This window comes from Suricata suricatta, chromosome 11, assembly GCF_006229205.1.
Source record: "Suricata suricatta isolate VVHF042 chromosome 11, meerkat_22Aug2017_6uvM2_HiC, whole genome shotgun sequence".
NCBI lineage: Eukaryota > Metazoa > Chordata > Mammalia > Carnivora > Herpestidae > Suricata > Suricata suricatta.
In genome coordinates, this window is record NC_043710.1 from 55,582,310 (window position 1) to 55,597,941 (window position 15,632).

A 15,632-nucleotide genomic window follows, 5' to 3' on the forward strand; every position below is an offset into this window, starting at 1 on the left:
CCGCTCACTCTCTGTCTCTCCAAATAAAATAAAGACATTAAAAAACAACAACAAAAACCTGGTTCTACGTCTAGCAGCGTTAGCATCATCTGAGAACTTACTAGAAATGCCAATTCTCAGGCCCTATCTAGACCTATGGAACTGTATGGGTGGGTATAATAACTGCTGTTTTAACAAGTTCTTCACATGATTCTGATACACACTAAACTCTGAGAACCACTGTTGTACGGCAGTGGTTTATAGCCTGGCAATATGGTCTCAAGAACACATGTGGCAATGTGTAGAGACATTTTTGGTTGCCACAATGAGGAGTGGGGAGCTACTAGTATCTAGTGGATAGAGGCCAAAGATGCTGCTGAATCTTAGGATGCCTAAGACAGGGCCCCGACAGCAAAGTGTCTGGCCCAAATGTCAACAGTGCTGACACTGAGAGGAACAGCACGAGAGTTTTTCTCTTTCTCAGCAGATTCTAAAATATATTATGTGACTGACTCAACAAAATGCAGACACGCTGTTAATAGTTTTACTTAAATAGACTCCAGTCTCGAGTTGAGAATCTAAAATGAGAATCTGAACATACCATTTCCTTATAATAAAAAAGTTTAAACAGTTCCCCATAGTCTATATAGTATAACTGTTCAATTCTTTTTAACCCATGTTCCACCAAATATATTTTGCCAGTTTTCTGAGTTTGCTTTATGAAACCAAGCAATATTTTTTTTCTAGTTTTTTCCAAATATAAAATCTTTCAAATATTTTTTCCTCAAACTTTACACATACTCCTCCGCCCCTCCCCATCACTTTTCCATTTGAGGATCATTTGTTCTAAAAGTACAAACTCAAGCTGACATTCAAGGCCCTTCAAGATGGTGCTACAGAACTTTCCTTGCTCTTTACATCTTCTGCTCAGCTGTATCGCAACTATACTGCTGGTATTTCTCCAAACATGACTTGCTGTTTCATCCCTTGGGTCTCTATGTTTTCTGGATAGAATGTCCTTCACATTTTGTTGAGCTTCTCCTTCAAAGACTAGTTCAAGTGTGACTTCTTTAAATCTTCCCATAACCAATTTAGAACATTACTCATCCCTCCATCTACCATTGGCCAGAAAACCTGCAGCTCTTAGCACCATCACTGTAACCATCTGGCAACAGGCTATCTCCTTCCTTCTCTGAGACTGGCGGAGCCAGGACTGGAAGTCAAGGCTGCTGGACTCTGAAGCCTCTTGGCTTTTCTTAGGACCACACTTCTTACTCGATAACCCAGGTGCTGATTCAGATGATCTATAATGGCCCTTTCAATTCTCACAATGCTTCTGTGCTCAGATGCTGACTCAATTAAGAAAGAGGGAAGCATTAACAGGGCAGGTGATGATCTGGATGAATTCAGTGGTTGTGAGGAGAAAGTGGGCAGGATGAGGCTCTGTAAATAGTAAAGTAGATATGAAGCTGTATAATTATTAAGTTTGGTGGATAATCTAAAGTTCCTATATTAATGGGAATAAGAGTATAGAGGTGGTGAAGGACGGGGAGGCCCCAAGCAGAGACAGATTTATCTATGAACCGTCTTGAGAGGCTCCAGGGCCCAGTGCAACACTCACACCAGCAAATTCCCATCCTGCGCCTCCCAGGGCAGTGGCGGCTGACCGAACAGCAGTACTGCAGGTGCCACTGCCCATCTACCCTGTGCTTTCTTCCGGTCTCCTGTGTCTTTTCTCAGCACAGGCCTCACCTGAGAGAAGTCAGAATGGAAGTGTGGGACGACAAAGGCGATGTGGTCAGTTTGTCGTCGCGCGACCAAACTGCCTCTCCCTGCTGGAGCGATTCATGAAATCGGCGGATATTCTGCACATGCTCTTCATGACGTGATGCCGGACTTCTTGCAGTACTGCTTCTGTCAGCAATAAATGGGGCCAAAATAAATTCCCAACCAATGAGAAAACAAATGTGACAGTCAACAAATAACTCTCCTACAATGGTACTGCAAATCCATTTCCATTACCAGTCCTGGCTTCAGTAATTCTTGCTTAGATTACAACTACCAAATAATCTTGCCTTCAGTTTTAACCACTCTCTTTTTGTTTCTCTTTTCAAATGTGCATTCCAGTGTAAACATACAGTTTTATATTAGTTTTAGGTGTACAATATAGTGATTCAACAGTTCCATACTCCGTGCTCATCAAGATACGTGTGCTTTTTTTTGCTGTTTATTTATGGAGAGAATGAGCAAGTGAGAGAATGAGCAGGGGAAGGAAAGAGTGTGTGAGAGAGAGAGAGAGAGAGAGAGAGAGAATCCTAAGGAGGTTTTGTACTGTCAGTGCTCAGTCTGATGTGAGGCTCGATCTCACAAACCGTGAGATCACGACCTGGGCTGAAATCAAGACTCTGATGCTTAACATACTGAGCTACCTGGGCACCCCAAGAGAAGTGTACTCTTAATCCCCTTCACCTATTTTCACCCATCCCCCTACCTATCCTCTGGTAACCATCTGTACTCTATAGTTAAAAGTCTGTTTCTTAGTTTATCTCTCTCCTTTTTCCCTCTTTGTTCATTTGTTTTGTATCTTTAAGTTCACATAAGGAGTGAAATCATATAGTATGTCTTTCTCTGACAGACTTATTTTTCTTAGCCTTATATGCTCTAGATCCAACCACGTTATTGCAAATGGCAAGATTTTGTTCTTTTTTAAAATATTTTTTGATGTTTATTCATTTTGAGAGAGAGAGAGAGTGCAAGCAGGAGAGTGGCAAAGAGACAGGGACAGAGAGCATCCCAAGTATGCCTTGCACTGTCAGCACAGAGCCCAATGGGGGGACTTGATCCCACCAACTGCAAGATCATGACCGGAGCTGAAACCAAGGGCTGGATACTTTACTGACTGAGCCACCCAGATGCCTCATTATTTTTAATAGCTGAGCAATATTCCATTACACACACACCACATCTTCTTTATCCATTCATCAATCAATGGACACTTGGGCTGTTTCCATAGTTTGCCTATTGTAAATAATGCTGCAATAAACACAAGGGTGCATTTGCCCTTTGAATTAGTGGTTTTGTATTCTCTGGGTAAATATCCAGTAGTGTCATTCCTCTATGTAGGGTAGTTCTTTTTTTAACTTGCGAGGAGACTTCATACTGCTTTCCACAGTGGCTCAACCAGTTTGCATTCCCACTAACAGTGCACAAGTATTCCTTTCTCTCTACATCCTTGCCAATACTTATTCCTTGTGCTGTTCAGTTTAGCCATCTGACAGGTGTGAGGTGATATCTCATTATGGTTTTGATTTGCATTTCCATGATGATGAGTGATGTTGAGCATCTTTTCATGTATCTGTTGGCCGTCTGTAGGTCTTCTGTGGAGAAATGTCTGCTCATATCTTCTGTCCATTTTTTAATTGGAGTATTTGTTTTTTGGATGTTGAGTTGTAAAAACTCTTTATATATTTTTGATACTAACCTTCATTGAATATGTCATTTGCAAATGTCTTCTCCCATTCAGCAGGTGATCTTTTAGTTTTGTTGGTCATTTCCTTTGCTGTGCTTTCTTCAAGAATTTTTATGGTTTCAGGTCTCATATTTAGGTCCTTAATCCACTTTAAGTTTATTTTTGTGTATGGTGTAAGAAAGCGGTCCAGGTGCATTGTTTTGCATATTACCGTCCAGTTTTCCCAACACAATTTGTTGAAAAGACTGTCTTTTTCCCATTGCATCCTTTGTTGAAGATTAACTGACCATATAATTGTGGGTTTGTTTCTGGGCTTTCTATTCTTTTTCATTGATCTATGTGTCTATTTTTGTGCCTGCACCATACTGTTTTGATTACTATAGCTTTGTAATATAACTTAAGGTCCAGAATTGTGATCCTTCCAGCTTTCCTTTTCTTTTTTCAAGAGTGCTTTGGCTATTTAGGGTCTTTTCTTATTCCATACAAATTTTAGGATTGTTTGTTCTAGCTCTGTGAAAAATGCTGTTGGTATTTTGATAGGGATTGCATTAAATGTGTGGATTGCTTTGTGTAGTATAAACATTTTAACAATATTTTTCTTCTAAAATAAGAGCATGGGATATCTTTTCATTTCTCTGTGTCATCTTCAATTTCTTTCATTAATATTTTATAGTTTTCAGAGTACAGGTCCTTTTACCCCTTTGGTTAGACTTATACCTAAGTATTTTACTATTTTTGGTGCAACTGTAAATGGGATGGTTTCTTTTTTATTTTTTCTTAATTTCTCTTTCTTAATAATTTCACTATTAGTGTATAAAAATGCAGTGGATTTCTATATGTTGATTTTGTATCCTGTGGCCTTACTGTATTCATTTATCAGTTCTAGTAGTTTTTTTGTGGACTCTTTAAGGTTTTTTTATATATAGTATCATGCCATCTGCAAATAGTGCAAGTTTTACTTCTTCCTTACCAATTTGGATGCTTTTTATTTCTTTTTGTTTATTTATTTCTGACTGCTGTGGCTAGGACTCCCGATCTATATCGAATAAAAATGGTGAGAGTCGACATCCTGTCTTGTTCCTGATCTTCAGGAAAAACCTCCAGTGTTTCCCCGCTTTGAGTATGTTGGTTGTGGGTTTTTCATATGAGGCCTTTATGATGTTGAATTATGTTCCTTGTAAACTTATACTCTGTTGAGGGTTTATCATGAATGGGTTGTATTTTGTCGAATGCTTTTCTGTATCTACTGAAATTATCATATGATTTTTATTCTTTCTCTTACTGATATGGTGTATCACACTGATTGATTTGCAATTATTGAAACCACCCTTGCATTCTGGGAATAAATCCCACTTGACCATGATAAATGCTTTATTTGGTTTCCAAATATTTTGTTAAGAATTTTTGGGGGTGCCTGAGTGGCTCAGTCAGTTAAGCATCCGACTTTGGCTCAGGTCATGATCTCATGGTTGGTGGGTTCGAGCCCCACCTTGGGCTCTGTGCTGAACGCTTGCTCAGAGCCTGGAAATTGCTTCAGATTCTGTGTCTTCTTCTTTCTCTGCCCTTCCCCGCTCATGCTCTGTCTCACTCTCTCTAAAAATAAACAAATGTGTATATTTAAAAAAAAAAAAAGAATTTTTGTATTTAAGTTCATCAGATATTGGCCTGTAGTTCTCTTGTTTTGTAGTGTTTTTCTAGTTTTGGTATCATGGTAATACTGGTCTCATAAAATGAATTTGGAAGTTTTCCTTTCTCTTCTATTTTTTGGAATAGTTTGAGAATAGGTACTAGCTCTTTTTTAAATGTTTGGTAGAATTCACCTGTGGAACTGTCTTGTTCTCCCTGGACTTTTGTTTGCTGGGAGTTTTCTGATTATCGATTCAATTTCCTTGTTGGTAACTCGTCTGTTCAAATTTTCTGTTTCATCCTGATTCAGTTTTGATAGGTTATATGTTTCTAGGAATTTATCCATTTCTTCCAGGTTGTCCAATTTGTTGGCATATAATTTTTCATAATATTTCCTTACAATTGTTTTTATTTCTATGGTGTTGTTATTTCTCCTCTTTCATTTGTGATAGCTTGAGTCTTTTCTCTTTTTTTGATGAATCTGGCTAGAAGTTTATCAATTTTGTTGATTTTTTCAAAGAATCAGCTCTTGGTTTCATTGATCTATTTTACTGGCTTTTGTTTGTTTTTTAGTTTCTATATCATTTATTTTTTGCTCTATTATTTCCTTCTTCTGTTTTGTTGTTGGTGGTGGTTGGTTGTTGTTCATTTTCTAACTCCTGTAGGCTTAAGGTTAGGTTGTTTATTTGAGACTTTTCTTTTTGAGGTCTATATTGCTATAAATTTCCCTCTTAGGATCGCTTTCACTGCATCCCAAAGATTTTGGATCATTGTGTTTTCATTTTCATTTCTTTCTGTGTAATTTTTGATTTCTTCTTTGATTTCTTAGTTGATTCATTCATTTTTCAGTAGCATGTTATTTAACTTCCATGTATTTGCACTCTTTCTAGATTTTTTCTTGTGGCTGACTTCTAGTTTCATAGTGTTGTGTTCAGAAAAAATATATAACTTTGATCTTTTTAAATTTGTTGAGACTTGTTTTGTGGCCTAATATATGATCTATCTGGAGAATGTTCCATGTGCACTTGATAAGAATGTGTATTCCAGAGTAGCTCAGTATGGAGGTTCCTCAAAAAAGTTAAAAACAGAACTAACCTATGACCCAGCAATTGCACTACAAGGTATTTACCCAGAGGATAAAACACATATTTAAAGGGGTACATGCACCCCGATGTTTATAGCAGCATTATCAATAGCCAAACTATGGAAAGAGCCTAAATGTCCATCAACTGGTGAATGGATTAAGAAGATGTGGTATACTTATATAATGAATATTATTCAGCTATCAAAAAGAATGAAATCCTGCTACTTGCAATGACATGGATGGAGCTAGACTGTATTATACTAAGCAAAATAAGTCAGTCAGAGAAAGACAAATACTATATGATTTCCCTCATATGTGGAATTGAGGAAACACAACAGGTGAACATATGGGAAGTAGAGAAAAAAAGAGGGAAACAAACCATAAGTGACTCTTAACCGCAGAGAACAAACTGAGGGTTGATGGAGGGAGGCGGGTGGGGGATTGGTTAAATGGGTGATGGGTATTAAGGAGGGTACTTGTTATGAGCACTGGGTATAATATGTAAGGGATGAATGACTAAAGTATACTCCTGAAACCAACAATATACTATATGTTAACTAAGTAGAATTCAAATAAAAATTTGAAAAAAATGAAATATTTTAAATAAATGACATTTTACAATATTTTATATGAACAAATCTTTTCCTAGTAGTTTCCCCTTTTTCAAGGTTCTAGAATTTTCTTTTACTTTTTCAAATAAAACATATAAGATAAAAAAAAAAAGAATGTGTATTTCTACTGTTATAGGATAGAATGTTCTGAATATATCTGTTAAATCTATCTGGTCCAGTGTGTCACTAAAAGCCACTGCTTCCTTATTGATTCTCTGTTTATTTCCACTGACATAAGTGTTACCTGGTCTCCTTTAATAAATTCTCCACATTATAGCCTGAGTGATTTTTTTTAAAAACACAGGTCTGATAACAGTAAGAACAACACTATTTATGGAGTCCTTATTATGTGAAAACTACTGTTCTAAGCATTTGTGTACTAAACTACTTAATCATCATAGTTTCTTTCTAGCTTTGGTTTCTCTGTTTTTAATCTATAAAACAAATTTCAAGTCTCTCAGCATGGTATTCAAGAACTTGGCTTCAGCAAGAACAGTCTTTAAATAACAGCTTCAATGAGAGAGAATTCACATCGCATACAATTCACCCTGTGACAGTGTACAGTTCAATGGTTTTTAGTATATTCACAGAGTTGGGTAACCATTGCCACAATTTTAGGATATTTTCATCACCCCAAAAAGAAATTCTATACCCATCAGCAGTCACTCCACATTTCCCCTTTTCCTCCAAACCCTCACCCAAACCTCCTAGCTCTAGACAACTGCTAATCTACTTTCTGAGTCCGTACATTTGCCTAATCTGGAAATTCATATAAATGGAATCATAACAATATATAGTCTTTTGTGACTGGCTTCTTATATTTAGCATGTTTTTTAAATTAAATTTTTTATGTTTGTTTATTTTTGAGAGAGACAGACAAAGCACAATTGGGGGAGAGGCAGAGAGAGAGAGGGACACAATCTGAAGCAGGCTTCAGGCTCTGAGCTGTCAACATAGAGCCTGATGTGAGCCTCGCACTCAGAAACCATGAGATCATGGCCTGAGCTGAAGAAGTCGGATGCTTGACCAACTGAGCCATCCAGGGGCCCCACATTTAGCATGTTTTTAAGCTTTACCCATGCTGTAGCATGTATCAGTAATTCATTCTTTCTCATGGCTGAATAATTTTCCATTATATAGAGTTATCACATTTTATCTACTAGTCAAATGATGGACATTTTGGTTGTTTCTATTTTTTAGTTATTAGGAATAATGCTACTACAAACATTCACGTACAGAAATGAGTTTTTGTATGGACATATGATTTGTTCTCTTGGGTATATATTTAGAAGTGGACTTATTGGATTATATGGTATGTTTAACCTTTTAAAAGGAAGCACCAGACTATTTTCCAAAGCAGCTGCACTATTTTAAAATCCCACATACCAGACATGAGGGTTCCAATTTCTCCACATCCTCCTCAACATTCATGATATTTGTCTTTTTGATTATAGTCATTGCAGTGGGTGTGAAGTGGTATCTCGTTATGGTTTTCATTTACATTTTCCTAATGGCTAATGACCTTAACCATATTTTCATGTGTTTATTGGCCATTTGTATATGTTCTTTGGAACATATGTCAATTCAGATCATTTGTCCATTTTGATTGGGTCACTTGCTATTTATTATTGAGCTGCAGGAATTCTTTATACATTCTAGTACAAGTCCCTTATCATATCTGTGGTTTACAATTATTTTCCCATGCTGTTGGTGGTCTTTTTACTTTCTTGATGGTATCATTTGTAGCATGAAAGTTTTTAGTTTTGATGAATCCAGTGCACTTTTTCTTTAGTTGCTTCTGCTTTTGGTGTCTTATGTCAGGAATCATTGCCTAATCTGAGGTCATAATGATTCACTCTTATGTTTTCTTCCAACATTTTTATAGTTTTAGCTCTTACATTTAGATATATGATCTTTTTGGAGTTAATTTTTATATACGGTGTGAAGAAGGGGTCCAACTTGAGTCTTTTGCATGTGGATATACAGCATCATTTTCTGAAGACTATTCTTTCCTCATTAAACCACCTTGGCACCTTTGACATCTTGGCATCTTTGGCACATGGCTTTATTCTGGACTGCCAATATGTTCTACTGATTTAGATGTCTATCCTTATACCAGTAGCACACTGTACTGTTCACAGTAGCTTTGTGGTAAACTTTGAAATTAGGAATTCATTCTTCTTTTTCAAGACTGTTTGCCTACTCTGTGTCCCTTGAGCTTCTGTATGACTACTTTGCCCATATCCATGAAAAATCCAGCAGGGATTATGACAGGGAGTGTGCTGAATCTGTAGATCAATTTGGGGAATACTGCCATCTTAACAATACTGTCTTTCGATCTGTGAACATGGGATATCCTTCTATTTATTCACACCTTCTTTAATTTCTTTTAACAACATTTTGTAGTTTTCAGAGTTAGGTTAGCACTTTTTTTGTTTAAGTATTTTATCCTGTTGATGCTATTGTAAATGGAATTATTTTCTCAATTTCGTTTTGGGTTATTCATTGTTGATGTACAGATCAACTAACTGATTTTGTATATCTGATTTAAAAATTTTTTTAAATGTTTTTAAATTTATTTTTGAGAGACAGAGAGAGACAGCACTAGCAAGGGAGGGTCAGAGAGAGAGGGAGACACAGAATCTGAAGCAGCCTCCAGGCTCTGAGCTAGCTGTCTGCACAGAGCCTGACGCAGGGCCCGAACCCACGAACCATGAGATCATGACCTGAGCCAAAGCCAGACGCTCAACTGCCTGAGCCACCCAGGTGCCCCTATATTTGATTTAAGACTGTTGGTTGAGGGCACCTGGGCAGCTCAGTTGGTTAATCGTCCAACTCTTGGTTTTTGGCTCAGGTCATGATCTCATGGCTTCATGGGTTCTAGCCCCACGTTGGGCTCTGTGCTGGAAGTGTGGCGCCTGCATAGGATTCTCTCTCTCCCTTTTGCTCTGCCCCTCCCCCACTCATGTTGTCTCTTTCTCAAAATAAACTTAAAAAATGTTGATTGATATTTCTAATGGTAAAAATAGATATAATCTACTTAAATAAACCTCTGAGGTTATCAATAATTTTTAAGAGTATAAAGGGGTTCTGAAGTGGAAGTGTTTGAAAACTGCTTTACTAAGGTATAATTGGCATATAATAAATGTCACATATTCAAAGTGTAGAATATGAGGTGTTTTTTGGGTATAATTAAAAAAAATTTTTTTAATGTTTATTTATTTTTGTGAGAGTGAGAGCATGAACAGGGAAGGAGAAGACAGACAGGGTGACACAGAATCTGAAGCAGGCTCCAGGCTCTGAGCTGTCAGCACAGAGCCTGACACAGGGCTTGAACACACAAACTGTGAGATCATGACCTGAGCCGAAGTCGGACACTTTACTGACTGAGCCACCCAGGCGACCCTAGGGTATAATTTTTTATTGTGACTGAAAAATTATTGATAAATAACAACCCTTTATTGGAGAACTATCAAAACTGGTTATTTGGTCCGATTACAGCATAATTTTGTGCCACAATACTGAGTTTTGACATGTGTACATCTAAGGAAGCCATTACAACACTAAGATTATGAACATATCCATCACCCTTAAAACTTCCCTCTTGTCCTTTATAATTCCTCCCTCTTTCTCGCTCTAGTCATCCTCCCTTGTCCCTAAACAACTACTGATTGCTTTCTGTCATAGATTAGCATGTGTTTCCTAAAGTTTTATATAAATGGAATTAGATACAATGTACCCTCTTTTGTCTAGCTTCTCTCTCAACATAATTATTTTGAGGTTCATTTTGTTGTATATCAGTATTGCCTTTTGAAAAAATTTTGAGTAGTATTTTTTTATTAAATATACCACAATTTGGTTAGCCTTAGATAGCTGGCTGGATCAGAATATGTCACTTTGATATGGTCCTTTCGAGGTGGGAACAGGGATATTTTTATGTAGACAAAAAGCAAACCACTAGACTTAGTTTTTACAATTACTAAGTCGTGTCCTCACCAGTGATCTGTATTCTCTCCTAATATCAGTACCCTTATCCTATCCACGTCTGCCTGGGATTCTCTCTCTCTGCCTCTCCCCTGCTCATACCCTCTAGCTCTAGCTCTCAAAATTATATAAGTAAATAAAAAAAGAAAAGAAATAAAGGAAAGAGAAATGACAAGTCAGTTCAGTTAATAAACTTCAACTCTCTGACTCTATTTCATCCCCAAAATTCACTTACCTCCCAGGAGAAGAGAAATCCAGTTCCCCTGATGAGGTGTGAGCAGGTTGTGCTGGGGTCCATTTTGCAGCACAGCTGGGGAGTGAGGCACAGGTAGCAGAAGCAGGGAAGGAAAATGGGCTGTATATTGGGATCTATAGAATCAATGAGAAAAATGGTACACTTGTCACCACAAAATCTTTTGGAAAAAAGCAGTATAAATAAATTTGTAAGATTTATTGTATATAGCTAAATATAATATACTGAGCATTTCGATGTGTTGAAGGCTGTACTAAGCAATTTACATGCATTTTCTCATTTAAACTTCACAATCATCTTATAGGTAGGTACTAGTCTTATCCGGTTTTACACACTATGCTATCAGATTGCTTTTTAGTTGCTTTATCTGTATTTATGTTCCTGCTCCTCCAGCTGGTTTGTGAACTGGCTAGATATTTTATTTTTCATGTGAGGATGATCTGGCTGTCGTATTTCTTGTCTCATGACTACCAGGGTTGGGATGAAGAAAGGCCTTCTTATACAGGAACTGTTTAACTCTGTCACTTTCTCATGCGTTTGTTCATGGATTCAATATTTACTGATGCACACTCTACCAGACTCTGGGCCAGACATCCATGATAAAAGAGAAAAAAACCTTTACTTTGATAGAGTACCCCTGTCTGGGACAGTCTGGAAATTCTTTCTTTTACAGTTAAACACTCTCAAAGAGTTGTCTGTATTTGCTCTTGTTGATTCCCCTCTTTCTGGTTTGTTTTTTTTTTTTTTATAAGACAGACTAATGATTTTAATGCAATAGAATTTCTGAAAACTTTAGCCAATATGGTTTCAAACTCCAAACTCCATGCTGCCAATAATTTTATATAAAAATTGAGATACAGCCATTTGTGAGAACATGGAACAGAGAACAAACTGATGGTTGTTAGAGGGGAGGGGGAAGGCAAAGTGGGTGAAGGGGAGTGGGAGATACAGGCTTCCAGTCAAGGAATGAGTAAGCCATGGGAATAAAAGGCACATCATAGAGAATATACAGTCAGTGGTATTGTGACAACACTGTATGGTGACAGATGGTGGCTGCACTTGTGGTGAGCACAGAATAATCTATAAATTTGTTGAATCATTATGTTGTATACCTGAAACTAATGTAACATTGTGTCAACTATATACTCTAGTAAAAAAATTTTAATTAAGATTAATTAACACATTATAAAATTCACCCTTGAATTCAGTGGTTTTCAGTATATTCGGAGTTGTGAATCCATCACCACTGTTATTCCACTCTGTACATCACTGTGTAATTTTTATCACCCTAAAAAAGTCATCAGATCATTATGAGACACAAATACATAATGTGTTCTGTAAGCTGGAAAGTACCAAACACGCAAAGAAGATCTTATAGATTTTCTCAGTAAAATATTTACTGGTTAAGAATTTGAATTAGGATACGTACCCGTGATCCTGGGGTTTCCATCCTACGTCTTGATTGTCTTTCTTCTTTAAAGTGCATCAAACTTTCCAGAGGGGAGACAGCAACTTTTATCTGCCCCTGGCACTCTCCACTGAAGTCTGTGATGTTGTACCAGCCACAGACAAACTGGAAGCCAGAAAGAAGTGGGGAGAGGTCCACTGAGGCAAAGCCAATCACCCTCTCCTCATCTGTGGGGGAAAGAGAGAAGAGCCGGGCAGTGTGGCTGGGCATGTCTTGCCACTGACATCAGAGGCTGCACAGAGAGCAGCTGATTCGGAGGACTGGGCAGTGGTGGTGGGGTAGTTCAGTGACACCAAATTAAAAGAGAAGGCAGATAATGGGGATGAGAGAGACTGGCAACCACAGCATGCTTTCACTATTAGGAATTCCCTTTTGGTATGGCAGGGAAAAGCTAGTAGAGTTGAGTTCTGTCCTCTTGATACAGGCAATTAGAAAATAACCCTTAAACATAAGAAACACTTATTCTTTTCCCTACGTTATCATGTCCCAGTGTTCTTCCTCAGGGAAGGGTCTTGAAAAAAATCATTTGAAACCCCATCAATCACCCTTGGAATTATGAGGGATTTACAGATTTACAGTTTCCAATTTATACTTGTCTATACTTTCCAAATTCTCTGTAACACACACATGTATTATATTTAATTAAGAACAAGAGTGACACAAATCACAAAAGAAAGCCAAGGTTTATACGGGGGCTGCCCTTAACGGGTATGAAGACCCATTCTTGGATGGACCAGCAACCACGCAATGACTCTTGTTCTCTGACTCACTGCTTCCTGTTCCTTTCTGACATGAAAGTATCTGGGGCAAACAGGCCCCCATTACTCCATAAGTTCTTGTTTTGTATAGGGTACATTCCCTATAACAAATATCAAAGGCTGATTCTACCAAACATGAGACACAATTCTCAGTTTTCAATTTGCCAAGTAAATCAAGGACTGTAAATTTTTCAGAGGAGTGGTCATGAGTTTCCCAGTTTCTTGTGCACACTGCTGGGGACACTGAACTCATCATACACTGTTTAACGTTTTTTAGACACCTTACTCTTCTTGAGACTGGAACCTACTTGAAACCTGAGACAAATATCACTTGCTTTATGTTCCCTACACTCTTCATTCTTGCCATAAATTTTCCTACATCATGAAGAAGTTGATAAACATCCACTGAGAACCCTAATGACCTGGCCAACATAGAGTGGGACAGAGAGGCAGTGCATTACAATAGCTAATCTGATATGGCTTTGACGGAAAACACATTACTTTAATTCCCTAAGCCTCAGGTCTCATATATATAATGAGAAGTACTGAACCAGATTTAAGATCCCCTTCAACTTCCAAGCTGAAGTCTTAGACTTGAGGGATGTTTGAAGTTGTGTTCCCCAGAGTAGGGTAATTCCAACCCAATGGGAGTGAAGAATGTTGGCTAGAACCACTAATTTGCACTCCAAATATTTTTTTATACCTTTGCAATGAAAATTAATCTTGCATTATTTGGTTATCCAAGTATAACCCGTTCTTGATAGACTAACGTTAGGGTTCTGGCTAACATGAAAGCACTACATCGTAAACATACCTGAGGAGAAATCAGGCTAACTTGATCACTGAGAAAAACAACAGTTCAAGAGCTCCGTTTAATATCAGACTGAGTGGGACAACTCATCATTCTTTCTTTGTAGTTTGTGTTCCAATGATCTCAAACTTCCTTCATACTCTTTCTTTACTCCAAAATTCTGTATTTGCTATTCCCTCTGACTATACTATGTCATGCCCCTTGACTTCTCAGCTGAAGTGTGCTCCAGCAAGCCTTCTCTGACATCCTGTGAGTTAGATATCCCCTACCAGAGCACCCTATATTTGCCTAATCATACTAACCATGAGGACAGAAACCGTGTGTGCCTTATTTTTATCTTTGAATCCTAGTACTTAGCATAGTGCCTGGCACAGTGTAGGAACTCAAATATTTCTTGAACGCAGCTTGGCCTGGTTTGAGTACCTTCTGCATAGCTGAGGCTCAGTGGAGGATGGAGTTAAGGGAAGACAGACATCTACCTACACTGAGAGACAGAACTAAGTAAGCGTGGTTCGTTGGGTTTAGGCATTTTCCCCATCTCCATTTACAACTGAGTTTTACAGGATTCTCTAGTTGTCCCCAAAGATAAGGAATGTATTTTGTTCTTCTCTGTACCAAATAGCCCTAGCACAGAACTGACATTTAGTAGGTGTGATAAAAATAGCACCATCTATTAAGCACCAATTATGTACCAAATACATTATTTTTTTAAATGTTAATTTATTTTGAAAGAGAGGGACAGGGGGCGAGCGGGGAGGGACAGAGAGAGAAGGAGAGAGAGAGAATCCCAAGCAGGCTTTGCACCATCAGGACAGAGCACCACGTGGGGCTCAAACACATGAGCCATGAAATCACGACCTGAGCTGAAATCAGGACCTGAGCCGAAATTAAGAGTTGGATGCTTAACTGAGTCACCCATGCACCACCCCCATGTGCCAAATACTTTATTATTTATTATCTTTAATCCTCATAAAAATCCTGTAGGACATGTACTTTTATCCTAATTTTATTAATAAGGAATCAAAGGCTCAAAGACATCAAGTGTTTTATTAGGTTATGTAGTTCATAAATGGCAGAGCCAAGATTTGAATCCAGGTCTGCACAAGACCAAAGCTTACTCTTTTTTTCTCGCTACGGTAAGTGCTGGATTGAGGCAAACCAGTCTGCTTGACAATCTCTGAAGTACTTTAGAGAAAAGAGAAGAACAGAAAGCCAGGGAGGAGGGTGGAGCCTAGTTAAATATAGCAGGAGTTCCTTGCATTAATTCAGAAAAAATGGGTTTATAATCAGTTCCTGCCACATTTACGAGGTTAGTGGGGGTGGGGGACATGATAAGTAAATCTAAGGCTGGAGCATGGGACAAATCATTGAAGCCAGATTCACAGCATCATTTCTAAACCGAAGCACAGGAGGAGAGGCAGGTAAGTCAATTTCATTTACACATTGACTACTCTCAGGTCTTTAGTAAGCTCTGGGGTTAGCTCTCAAACTTAACCACAGGTAAACACAGTGTAAAAACTGTGTAAAAGGCCCTAGCAAGAATGTTAAAGTAGCTAGATTTATAGGAGGGATTTAGTTAAGACAAAAAT

At 38.0% G+C, this 15,632-nt stretch overlaps 1 protein-coding gene across 2 annotated transcripts in view; it reads right to left on the minus strand.

Moving 5' to 3' along the window:
- Positions 1–15,632, minus strand: part of C2CD3 (C2 domain containing 3 centriole elongation regulator) — a 140,624-nt gene that overhangs the window by 24,971 nt on the left and 100,021 nt on the right. For both annotated transcript variants that reach the window (XM_029956599.1, XM_029956600.1), the window contains 3 exons: positions 12,436–12,641; positions 10,989–11,122; positions 1,732–1,893 (listed from right to left, as the gene is read on the minus strand). In XM_029956599.1, coding sequence (XP_029812459.1) covers positions 1,732–1,893; positions 10,989–11,122; positions 12,436–12,641 — 502 coding nt within the window. The remainder of the gene's footprint in view (positions 1–1,731; positions 1,894–10,988; positions 11,123–12,435; positions 12,642–15,632) is intronic.